Below are 13,302 nucleotides of genomic sequence, written 5' to 3'. Positions count from 1 at the left end.
AAGAGTGACTGCACTCCTCACACACTACATGCTTAATCCACAATTCTCTCCTAACGTCTATGGAAAATGCGCCTCCACAAAAAATACAAATGGCATCATCTTCAGTAGGTTTTTCTTCTCCAACTGGGAGATCCAAATCTGACTCGCCTGAAGAGACAGTTGATGCACTGGGTTCTTCACCTGAATCCTCAGATAACTTAAGCCGTTTCTTGCATGGTTTTCTAGGAGGAGCTTCACGTTTTTTCTTGCTTTTGGCAGGTGCCTTCTGTGTACCCTTCAGTAAGGAGACTTCAAGGCGTGTTTTATAAGGATAAGATGTCAAAACAATTGATGAACCTGGCTTACGACCTCTGTTGGAAACCCTCCTCTTTAGAGGAGGGATTGGCATGATATCTTGTGGAGACACACACGTGTTTGATGAGGTATTTGACAACAATGTTGACCTTCCGCTTTCTCTTTGGCCATCTTCACTTGGGCTGTCAGTTGTCACAGGTCTGAATGCGTTCTGAGTGTCCTCTTGTCTGGAGATGCTGGATTCTCATAAGTTCCTCTCAGACTTCTGGCCTCATCTAAAGCCAACGTGGCAGCTATAAAGTCGATTTCTCCAAAAACAGTCATGTCACATTGGAGAATTCCACTCTCCAAAAATCCTTTTGCAACAATAGAGCTAGTCTGGCACTTCAGGTAGGCTTTTCCAAACAACTCAACTCAGATATGTCATATGGTCCTAAGGGCCGGCTGCTGTGCCGCAACCATTGGCGAACTTACTTAGCGTAATAGGTTTTTAGAGTGCCCATAAATGTCTTATCAAGTGACTGAGTTTTATGAGAGGTGTGAGGCGGGATTCTCACGATTGTAACATGGTTCTCCCTTGCACGTTCCAGAACTTGAAGGTTTCTGGCATGACTGTTATATCCATCAAGAATTAACAACATAGAAGATTCTTTTGAGGGATGTGCCTTAGAAATGAAGTGGTCAAACCACTCGGAGAAGAGGTCAGTTTGAATCCACCCTGAAGGATGGCATTTACTAATTGTTCCACGTGGTGCTCCTTTCGGCAGAGTATCAGTCCAGTTCTTCCTGGGGAAGATCGTCATTGGTGGTATGAAAGTACTGCCAGCGCTCATACAGCATGTGACAGTCACCAGGGATCCTCGCTCTGCTGATGTGAGGGCACCTACTTGACGTTTACCTTTCAGTCCAATTATATGTGGTATTCTGCTCTGGACGACAGAGAGCCCAGTTTCGTCCACATTGTACACACAATCAGCACTATAGGAGTGTTTAATGTACTTAGCTTCCAAAATGTCAAAAAACTTGTCTACAGCTTCCTTGTTGAATCCGTTTGCTCTCGAGAATGAGGTCCCCATAGGTTTGTGGGTTGAGAGTTTATTTTTGTGTTGTCTAAGAAAGAGGTCAAACTAAGCTCTACTTGCAGCATTTGAAGTAAAAGGATGATTAATATTATTTCTTTCCGTCAGCTGATATGCTATTCTCTTGACATCTAATCTGGTAAGGCCATAGAAGCGATTATCCGTTTCAAAGAGATACTGTACCAACTGTTTCTCAATAGCATCAGGTAGTACAGGCTTATGTCCAAGTCTCAAAGAAACATATTCTTCAGGTGGCATATCACTATGCACAAACCTTTGAAGTGTCGTCTGAGGTTCACTGAAAGCTTTTACTGCTCTTCTTAACCCAATCTGCTTTTCCCTTAAGGCTCTTATAGCCTTAATCTTGTTTTCAGCATCCCACTAGAAAAAGGTGTAGAAAATGCGTGAACGTAAAATGCATCACTGTCACGGCGTTTGATGTTCAACTGACTGCTATTCCTCTACCATGACAAACAGGAACTATTGCAACAATTTCTGGCTGCCCTGCTAGAGTGCAGCACTCTGCAGGCCAGATACTAGACGTTTCCACATTACCCACACGCTCCCACATTTACACCCCTACCCCTACACAATAAAAAACGAAATGGCACGTATCCGTCGAAACAGAAGAGGAAATTCGCCCGACGATTCTTAGACGAAACATTCGGTATTTACAACGTAAATCACCCAAAAATTTCACCGCTGCATTAACTCTTGTATCAATCGAAATAAATTGTCTGGAGGTTTTTCTAACGGAGAACTATGTACTTTTTTAATGGCATTCGAAAGTTCTTGAAGACACGATTGCAGTTATATAATGATCGTTAATATTGGCTTTTAAAGTGTTCGCAAAAATATCGAAGAAATATGCTAAAAGTGGGAGTTGTGGTGGCCAGAGTCGACTATTGCGATGGAAGCACCGCGAAGTTGGACTTACAAACCAGGCCCTTGTGGTATCAAGCCTTTCGACTGATTAACTGTTTCCACAAAAGCTATTCACCTGATCATGACTATGTATCCAAATTTAAAATAGTTTTTTAAGCCCCTTCTGATACGCTAGAAGTTAGCGTAGAGTGTTGTTTATAACAATTGAAGCTGACCATGTATCAGCCTCATATAAAATAAGGCCAAGAGGAAAAACTTATCTCGGTAGCATAAACCTATTTTCCGGCTGCATATAACGACGGAACCTTGCATGACAGCCCCATTAGGCAGAATTTCTACCACAGTAGACTATTCTGGCCGTCCTTGCTTTTCAACTTAGTTTTGCGAAAAAATTTCAACGCCAACATTAACGAGAATTATATCACTGTGTTTAACTTTCCAAGAACATTCGACTCCCATTGATATTATTTATCTTGAATGAGATTTTCACTCTGCAGCGGAGTGTGCGCTGATATGAAACTTCCTGGCAGATTAAAACTATGTACCCGACCGAGACTCGATCTCGGGACCTTTGCCTTTCGCGGGCGAGTGCTCTACCAACTGAGCTACCGAAGCACGACTCACGCCCGGAAGGTAGGAGACGAGGTACTGGCAGAAGTAAAGCTGTGAGTACCGGGCGTGAGTCGTGCTTCGGTAGCTCAGTTGGTAGAGCACTTGCCCGCGAAAGGCAAAGGTCCCGAGTTCGAGTCTCGGTCGGGCACACAGTTTTAATCTGCCAGGAAGTTTCATTACTTATCTTCGTTAAAATGTGCTTCAGCATCTCGACTGGTATAAGAGTTGAGAGAATTACCCATGTATCAAAATAACTTGCCTTCTGCGTACTGTCATTTCCCGAAAATTTCGATTCGGTATCTTGAAGCGTAGAGGAAATAAAAGGGGTACGGTACAAGTTTTATTGATTCTAATTCTGCAAGGGAGAAAATGTGAAAATGAAGCAAGCGAAAATCTAAGCATAAATATAAAAATGAGACTGAACAATGAGAAATGGCAAGACGAAGATTGTAAGGATGTAGAAGCATACGCAACTAGGGGAAAGATAGATGCCGCCTATATGAAAATTACAGAGACCATCGGAGATCTTTGTGAATATTAAGAGCTCAGACGGCAAGGTATTACGGAGCAAAGACGGGGAAGCTGAAAGGTGGAACAAACCTTCAGAAGTGGCAAAATGGACCAAAACAAGAAAAAGTCTAGTAAACATGGGTGCGTTAAAATGCATACCTTAAGAACTATGAGAACTTGTTCAGTAGAAGAGATGTATAGCACAGTAGCAAAGATCAAGAAGCGCTCATAGCTCTCAAGGTACACATTTTAGAATCAATATTCATCCACACTTTTTTTCTTTTTTCGGCCCTTACTACAACCTCTGAAAGTTTGTCAATGTAGCTGTGGTTGACCCTGTGTAGAAGGGCTGTGCGAGGGAAATGAACTTGAAGACAATATTTTTGAAACGGAGGAGGAAGTAAACGAAGATGAAATGGGAGTTAAGATATCTTGAGAAGAATTAGACGTAGTGCCGAAAGACGTAAATCTTAATACGACCCCTGGAGTTGAAGATATTTCCTCAGACTTATTGAGATCCTCGGGAAAGCCAGCCTGTGTGTAAATATGTACCCCCACACTTCCCGAAGAAATTAGTAAGTCTATTTCCAAAGAAGGCAGATGCTGACAAGAGTGAATATGACTGCAATGTCATTGTAATAAGTAAGGCCTGCTAAACACTGACACAAATTATAAATAGTGGAATGGAAAAAACTGGTAAAAGTCGACCTCGGGCCGCATCAAATTGAGTTTGGAAGACGTATGAGAACACACGAGGCAATACTGACCCCACGGGTTATCTTATAAGATAATTAAAGAAAGGAAAATTTATTTTCACAGCACATATAGATTTCGAGAAAGCTGGAGTACGGTCTTTGACATTTTGAAGGTAGCAAGTATGAAATACGGACAGCGAAACATGATACACAACTTGTGCAAAAACCAGACTGCAGTTATAGAGTGTCGAAGCACACGAAAAGGAAGCAGTGCTTAAGAAGGGAGTGAGACAAGGCTGTATCATATCCCCAATGTTATTCAGTCTGTACGTTGAGCAATCAGTAAAGGAAACTGGAAGAAATTTGGAAAGGAGTTCGGAATTGATGTTTGCGATGCCATTGTAATTATGTCAGACAGAGCAAAGGACATGGAAGAGCAGTTGAACGGAATTGATAGTGCCTTGAAAGGAGGTTATAAGAGAGCCATCAAAAAAAGTAAAACAAGAGTAATGGCCTGGAGTCGATTTAAATCAGGTTACACTGAGGGAAGTAGATTAGGGACTGGGAACTGAAAGTAGTAGACGAGAAGCTTTTGAGGTATATTGGTACAGAAAAATACTGAGGTTAGATTAATAAATGAGACTGTATCGAAATGGAGCAAAAAGAAACATAACTATAGTAAAAGAGGCGAGGCCTGAAGGAATTGTTAATTTAGTTGTGGAGGGAAATGTGTGCGCGCGCATTTGTGTGTATGGGGGGGGGATTGTAGAAGGAGACCAAGGGATGACCAGAGTATGCAGGTTCCAATGGATGTAGGTTGCGACGTTTATTCATAGTTGAGATAGATGAGGCTTGAACAGAACAGCATGCAGAGTTGTATGAAACCAGCCTGCCCCCTTTTGGGGGAAAATACTATTTTAAGCACTCTAGGTAAATGATTACAAATATTAGTTCACGCGTCACATTCGTGTCCAAACACAGGAAGAGTTGGGCTAGGAAATGCCTTCCACCCCTCCCTCTCCTATACTGCCCAATCTAACGTGGTGGGGTGGGCGCCGCAACTGAGGCATTCATTTCGTCTGGAAGTGTAGTGAAAGAAGCAAATGATCCTACGAGGAGCGTTCAATAAGTAATGAAACACATTTTTTTTTCGGCCAGTTTCGTTTGAAATAATGCGGAACTTGTTGCCGCTTTAGCTACTATTGTTTCATGAATTTTCGATAGGTAGCTACGCTATACATAGCCTTCAGAGTGGTGTTTATAACGGTGGTGCGTTTCAAGTAGAGAGCTGTCATTGATTTTCTTTTGGCGGAAAACCAGAACATTGTAAATATTCTTAGTTGTTTGCAGAAAATCTGCGGAGACCGGGCAGTGAATAAAAGCACCGGTGAGTCGTTGGGCGAGGCGTCTCTCGATATAGCAACGAGATCGCGCAAACCTGTCCGATTTCCCGTGTGCCGGAAGGCCCCAACACAGCTGTGACTTCTGCAGTTTTGGAACGTGCGGACACACTCATTCGAGAGGATCGATGGATCACGATTAAACATCTCCCTGCTCAACTGGGCGTCTGTGTTGGCGGTAATGACACACTCGTCCACCAGCTGGGGTACTCAAACGTTTGTGCCCACTGGGTTCCCCGCCGCCTAACGGCAGACCATCAAGAACAACGAAGGACCATCTGTGCGGAATTGCTTCTGCGTTACTAGGCTGATTGCTGAAAATTTTTTGTCGAATATCACCTCAGGCGATGAAACAAGGGTTTCCCAATTCTAACCGGAAACGAAACTGCAATCCATGGAGTGGCGCCGCACTACCTCTCCTCTGAAGAAAAAGTTCAAAGCCATACATTACGGCAGTAAAGTCATGGCGACCGTCTTCTGCGACTCTGAAGGAGATGCTGTGTTTGATGTCCTTTCTCATGTTGCAACGATCAACTCTGAAGTGTACTGTGCTACCCTCAGGAAACTGAGCGTGTTCGTCGCCACCAAGAGGCAAACGAACTCTCGTTCTCCATGACAACTGAAAGGTGGCTACACTGTGCCACTGCGCCAGAGATAGCGCCAAAGAGTACTATTAAGCCGCCTCCACAGTGCCTGTTTAGAGTTCGGGGCAGTCAGTGCTTGTTATGAGATTGTAGAGGTCAGTGCTTGTTATGAGATTGTAGAAGTCAGTGGTTGTTGAGAGTTCATAGCAGTAGTGCTAGTAGAGAGCTTGTGGAGGTCAGTCGTACCCAGAGGTGCTAGTGGGCACTGCTTGTCGTGAAGTCGGAGTGAGATGTGGTAGTAAGAGTGTTGTTCCATGTTTTATGCAGTTATTTGATGGGAGAGATAGCAGATGTTATTGTAATGAGTGCATTTCATCAATATATGAAGGTAAAACTTACAATGTTCCTTTATTTTTTGTGTATCTGAAATAATGTGTCACTACAGGTTCAGTCAACAAAGCATCTGGCTTGTGTTCTTGGATTAGAGTGTAATTGTGATTTTCTTGCGTAATTATAGTTTTTCTAAATTTTCTTTTGTCACGTCAGCATAGTTGGTATTTAAAAAGAAAATTCTTGTCTTGTTGGAAAAGAACCGTGCCAGATGTGGACGTTGAGTCACACTCCCACATACAGAACAGTTACTCTTGTGCTCATTGGTTTCGTAGATTTTTATAGTTGCTGGGGTCTTAATTAGTTAACTGTGTTTACGGAAATTTTCTTACATTGTTCTTTGCAGTCAGATAGCGTAAATATACTAGTCAGGGCCAACCGATTACGAGACTTACGTAATCGGACAGACAGCTAATAAAATCACAATCGTATTTATTAAATTAAGCCCCCATGCACAACACAAGGCCTCGCACAAGTCTGCGCCTTCGAGAGGAGCTTACAAAGCTTCATTGGTCTGTTCTTTCTCAAGCAACCTACCGTCCTGATTTCGGACCTTCCGAGTTACATCTGTTTGGCCCAATGGAGGACGCACTCCACGGGAAGTGGTACGTGGATGATAGGTAGTTATTGATGCAGCAAGACGTTGGCTCCCCTGTCGATCAGTGGGGTGGTACCATGAGGGCACACATGCTTTCTCACAAGGGAACCTCCCCATCGCACCCCCCCTCAGATTTAGTTATAAGTTGGCACAGTGGATAGGCCTTGAAAAACTGAACACACATCAATCGAGAAAACAGGAAAAAGTTGTGTGGAACTATGAAAAAAATAAACAAAATATACAAACTGAGTAGTCCATGTGGAAGATGGGCAACATCAAGGCCAATACACGTTCAGGAGTGCCGTGGTCCCGTGGTTAGCGTGAGCAGCTGCGGATCGAGAGGTTCTTGGTTCAAGTCTTTCCTCGAGTGTAAATTTTACTTTCTTTATTTTCGCAAAGTTATGATCTGTCGTTCGTTCATTGACGTCTCTGTTCACTGTAATAAGTTTAGTGTATGTGTTTTGCGACCGCACCGCAAAACCGTGCGGTTAGTAGACGAAAGGACGTGCCTATCCAATGGGAACCGAAAACATTTGATCGAAAGGTCATAGGTCAACCGATTCCTCTACAGGAAAACACGTCTGATATATTCTATACGGCACTGGTGACGGCATGTGCGTCACATGACAGGAATATGTTGTCGACCCGCCTAACTTGTACACTTGGCGAATGGGTAAAAAGATTCTTCTACCTTGCCCGATTTAGGTTTTGTCGTGGATGTGGTAATCACTCCCAAAAAAGTGATGAAAACATAAGAGTTTGTCACATAAACTGCAACAAATGAATGAAACAGCTTCACAGTCGCACAGTTTTCTCTGTGCTCTGTCAAAACATCTTTTTAACGTTTTTATATTTTTCCGTGTGTAGACCGTCAAATCCTGCATATGTCCAAGCAAATCTGAACATGTCCTGGAATTTTGGAGAGCGAAGTTGATTATGTGTGAGTGCTTGAACTTTGATAATTGTCTGAAAATAAAAAAAATAAACTTTTCACTCGAGGGAAAACTTGAACCAGGGACCTCTCGTTCCGCAGTTGCTCACGCTAACCACGGGACCAGGGTGCTCCTCAGCTCATATTATCCTTGATGTCGCCTATCTTGCGCATGGACTACTCAGTTTGTGTATTTTGCTAATTTTTTTTCATAGTTCCACACAACTTCTTCCTGTTTTCTCTATCGATGTGTGTTCAGTTTTTCAAGGCCTATCCACTGTGCCAACTTATAGCTAAATATGAGGGGAGTGCGATGGGGAGGTTCCCTTGTCAGTGAGCGGCGAAGGCGAAGATTGTGTTGAAAAATAAGGCTTTATAGCCAAAAGAATGGGGAATAATACGGTGTATCGGAAACCTTAATAAAACCAACCTGATTTCAGAAAAAAATTGTGTTGCAGTTACTAATGAACGTCCCTTGTACTGTAGATTTGGCAGAGTGATATTACCTCGCAGGTGAACGGCTTCTCGCCGGTGTGCGTGCGCATGTGCTGCTTGAGCAGCATCTTGCGGGAGAAGGCCTTGTCGCAGAGCGCGCAGGCGTGCGGCCGCTCACCCGTGTGCGTGCGCACGTGCATATTGTAGGCGACGCGCTGGTTGAAGCGCCGGCCGCAGTCTGCACACGCGTACTCCTTGCGGTTGCGGTGGATCTTCATGTGCGAGCTGAGGTAGCCTCGGTCGTTGAACACCTTGCCGCATTCGGGGCAGGCGGCCGCGAACTCGCGTGTGCCCGCGTGCACCGACATGTGGTACTTGTAGTTGCGCAGTTGGCTGAACGCCTTCCCGCACTGCGGGCAGCGGTGCGGCTTCTCCCCCGTGTGCGTGCGTCCGTGTGCCTGTCAACGGGAACACAGAACTGCCAGTAAGCCGAGATGTGGCTTCCTGATGTAAACATTGCTGGGAGAACATTGTGGACTAGGAATTAAGCGGATACTTAGTTACTGTTCCATAGGTCATGTCCACGATAAACATTCAGACATGCCAACTCTCCTGATTTAAGCAGGAGACTCCATATTTTTCCTTATTCCTCCTGATCTCCCGACCGTGAAGACCGATCTCCCGATTTTCAGAGCAGTTTCAGTACTTTCCTTACTATTTGAAAATCATGCCCCTTCGATATATTGGTGGAGACAATGTATGGCTGCTACTTGTCTATGTTAACTTGGAAGATTCGTGCGGTGGCTGTCGGGAGCGGCAGTAGGCGTAGCTCACGCTTTGTATCTACAAGCAAGTAAGGAACTTATCGTTGGCAGCGTTCGGAGACAAATGAATATCTTTCAGCCAGTGCCAATTTCCTTCACTTCTGGTAGCATCAGTGCAATCGTCAAGTTATTGTGGACAACGAGTAGTCGGTAGTCGTTCTAAACGAAGTGATTGCGTTGTTCTTTCTACAAGGAAGTGTTGCCAAGTTGGGGGATTTCCTCCTAAATTTAGGGGGAATTAAGCTGCCTGGGGGAAATTAGAGGGATATATGTTACAGGAGGGAAAAATATTTAGGGTTACTACCATCCCCTCCCCGCCCCGCCCCTCCACTCTACAATTTCATTGTCGACTCCCTTTTACCGCCCCGCTCGCTTACCCGACAGTGTGACAAATTATTTAGGGGAATTTGAAGTGCAATATAGGGGGAAACGGTGCACCAGGGTTGGCATCATTGCTACATGACCGTTGTCTAGAACGTAAGACCATTGTGTTCTCGGTTCTGCTGCGTGATTTGTCTACTCTGTAGTAGTTGTTAGCTGCGTATCATGGAGGTGTTGATTATTTTTTGTGCAGGATGGCAAAGAAATACGATGCAGTGTTCAGAAACGTATATAAGGAAAACTTTCCATGTTAAAGTGAATCGAGGAAGGGACAAACTTAGGCATTTTGTAGTGTATGTAGATGTGACTTTTCAGTGGCTCATGGCGGGAAATGTGGCATTCTTAAACATGTACAAACTAAAAAACACAAGGAGAGTGTCCATTGTGAAGAACGGGACCATAAACTTAACTTCTCGTGTAAACTCCAAAAATGTAGATTCTGTGCCGAATGCCGAGGCTTTATTTACCTCATTTATTGTAGAGCATAACTTGACTATAAATTGTGCCGACCACGCTGGGTCTTTGCTTCGCAAAATGTTTCCCGATTCTGAAATTGCGAAACAATATGGGTGTGCCAGGTACAGGTACTGAATTATTGCAACTTTGACAGGGATGTCACAATAGTACAGCGCTAAAATTCTCCTGATTTTTCACTTTTGAAAGTTGGCATGTCTGAACATTACACGTTTTGCAGTGTGTCGACAGAAGACACATACACACACACACACACACACACACACACACACACACACACACACACACACACTCAAAATTATATATGAGTCACTTATACGTAACACCTATTTTATTTCGTGAACGGATTCAGATACCGAAACGAGGTTTTCACCAAATGATAGTACACTAAGGAGCATGCAGTTTGATATGTGATAAAGTGTCTTAACTCTCGTAACAATCGAGATGTTGAAGCCAGTATGATTTTTTATACTGAATGATGTACTTTTTTAACGGCATCTGGAAGCACTTGAAAAGACGAGTTTAGTGATACACTCCTTGTTAACGGTGAGACTGAAACTCTTCGCAAAAGGATCCGAGAAACGTAAAAAATTGGGAAGCAGTGAGGCCAGAGCCAGGTACTGCGGTTTGAACACCGCAAAGCAGAACTCTCATGCGAGTTACACTGTGTGATCAAAAGTACCGGACACCTGGCAGAAAATGATGTACAAATTCGTGGCGCCGTCCATCGGTAATGCTGGAATTCAATATGGTGTTGACCCGCCCTTAGCCTTGATGACAGCTTCCACTCTCACAGGCATACGTTCAATCAGGTGCTGGAAGGTTTCTTGGGGAATGGCCGCCCATTCTTCACGGAGTGCTGCATTGAGGAGAGGTATCGATGTCAGTCGGTGAGGCCTGGAATGACATCGGCGTTCCAAAACATCCCAAAGGTGTTGTATAGGGTTCAGGTCAGGACTCTGTGCAGGCCAGTCCATTACAGGGATGTTATTGTCGTGCAACCACTCCGCCACAGGCCGTGCATTATAAACAGGTGCTCGATCTTGTTGAAAGATGCAATCACCATCCCCGAATTGCTCTTCAACAGTGGGAAGCAAGAAGGAGCTTAAAACATCAATGTAGGCCTGTGCTGTGTTAGTGACACGACCACACCATAACACCACCGCCTCCGAATTTTACTGTTTGCAATACACACACTGGCAGATGACGTTCACCGGGCGTTCGCCGTACCCACACCTGCCATCGGATAGCCACAATGTGTATCGTGATTCGTCACTCCACACAACGTTTTTCCACTGTTCAATCGTCCAAGGCTTACACTCCTTACACCAAGCGAGCCATCGTTTGGCATTTACGGGCGCGATGTGTGGCTTATGAGCAGCCGCTCGACCACGAAATCCAAGTTTTCTCACATACCGCCAAACAGTTTGGAATTCCTGTGTGATGGTCTGGGTAGGTGTCAGCCCATTACACATTATGACCCTCTTCAACTGTAGGCGGTCTCTGTCAGTCAACAGACGAGGTCGACCTGTATGCTTTTGCACTGTACTTGTCCCTTCACGTTTCCACTTCACTATCACATCGGAAACAGTGGATCTCGGGATGTTTAGGAGTGTGGAAATCTCGCGTACGATACAAGTGACACCCAATCACCTGACCACGTTCGAAGTCCGTGAGTTCTGCGCAGCGTCCCATTCTACTCTCTCATGATGTCAAATGACTGCTGAGTTCGCTAATGTGAAGTACCTTGGCAGTAGGTGGCAGCACAATGTACCTAATATGAAAAACATATATCTTTGGGGATGTCCGCATACTTTTGATCACATAGTGTATATGCAACAAGATAGGCGTAGGCTTCCAAGATTAAACTTCATTTCGTATACGACGTAGATACAGGGTCAGCTATGATTTTTGTTAAGGTATGGAACTACGGCACATGCTAGCTTGTGGCGCATCGGATGGACCTTAGGAAAACTATTTCAAATGAGTGTACGTTTCTAGGTTTTTGTGGAAACAGCTACAGTTTGGTCAAGCAGTTTTCCATTTAAACTCTCCCGGTTGCTTCTTATTTGTCAAAGCCGAAACAGAAACACTGGTTATTCATGCTTCAGAATGATAAACAGCGATATTCAAAGAAAGAACGAAACTGCTTTATTAACTTCCTCAGATTTGAAAAAAAAAAAAAAAAAAAAAGAAACACGATACCTGACCTGTCTTTGCCAGGAGACGCCTGAATGTTTCTTAAAGTAAACCACCTGCTGTCGGACAAATGTGTTCATAAACACTACTTGAAATTTTAGTTAGACGGAACACTCATTAAATAAACTAAGCAATTTATTCAAAATGACTGACGACATTCACCCATAAAATGAATGCTTTACACTTTATTTACGAGTAAGTATGTGTTTAAATAGTTTATCATCGATTGCAGAGCATATTTGCAATGCCGTTCGCGAGATAAATGAATATATGAAAGTACAGTGTAAATTTATGACGATTCAACGGCGCATACCCTCTGGAGTAGTTGTGGCTTCATGGTATTTCGGTGCAATGCATAGAAAGAAATCAAGAGAAGTCAGATCAGGGCCGGTCATCGTACTGCAGAATTCCAATGTATCCAATGGTCAGGAAACTTTTCATGTAGTATTTGCGTTGCATCTTTCGGCAGCCATTGCGTTGGAACCATATACGCTGTCGCTTATTCAGTGGTACCTCTTCTAGAAGAACAGATAAAATGTTCGTAAAAAAATGTGCATACGCATTTCCATGTAACGTCCCTGGGGTGAAGTAAGATCCCTCAATGGAATTTCCTATGATGCCGCATCATATGTTTACGCTTCACGCTCATTGTTGTTATTCCTGACGAAGGCAGTATGTTTTCAACTGCCCAGTAGTGCTTGTTACGTAAATTTACATTACCGTGATTTGTAAACGTGGCTTCGTCGGTAAAGAGTACACGTTGGAAAAACGTGGAGTCGTTTCCCAAGCGATACAGAGTAAACCAACAAAATTCTATATGACTTTCGAAGTCACGTCCTCCGAGTGCCTGATGTGGTGACAGATGAAGAGGATGGGATTTACATCGACGCAGGATGCGAATGAGACAGCTCCGGCTGATCCCACTTTCCTTGGCAATAAATCTCGCGCCGCTATCTGCCGTAAAAAAAAAAATAGCATGTCTAGCTTCTACTCCTTGGTGCACATGTCTGC

The 13,302-nt window shown here is 43.8% G+C and overlaps 1 protein-coding gene across 1 annotated transcript in view; it reads right to left on the bottom strand.

Moving 5' to 3' along the window:
* Positions 1–1,421: 1,421 nt before the first annotated feature.
* LOC124805633 (zinc finger protein 768-like) overlaps positions 1,422–13,302 on the bottom strand; it is a 110,824-nt gene continuing 98,943 nt past the window's right edge. Inside the window, exons 6-7 of the mRNA XM_047266200.1 lie at positions 8,485–8,871; positions 1,422–1,754 (exon numbers count right to left, since the gene is read on the bottom strand). Coding sequence (XP_047122156.1) covers positions 1,422–1,754; positions 8,485–8,871 — 720 coding nt within the window. The remainder of the gene's footprint in view (positions 1,755–8,484; positions 8,872–13,302) is intronic.

The sequence above is a fragment of the Schistocerca piceifrons genome, chromosome 7, assembly GCF_021461385.2.
Source record: "Schistocerca piceifrons isolate TAMUIC-IGC-003096 chromosome 7, iqSchPice1.1, whole genome shotgun sequence".
NCBI lineage: Eukaryota > Metazoa > Arthropoda > Insecta > Orthoptera > Acrididae > Schistocerca > Schistocerca piceifrons.
This window is presented reverse-complemented; position numbering and strand designations above follow the sequence as displayed.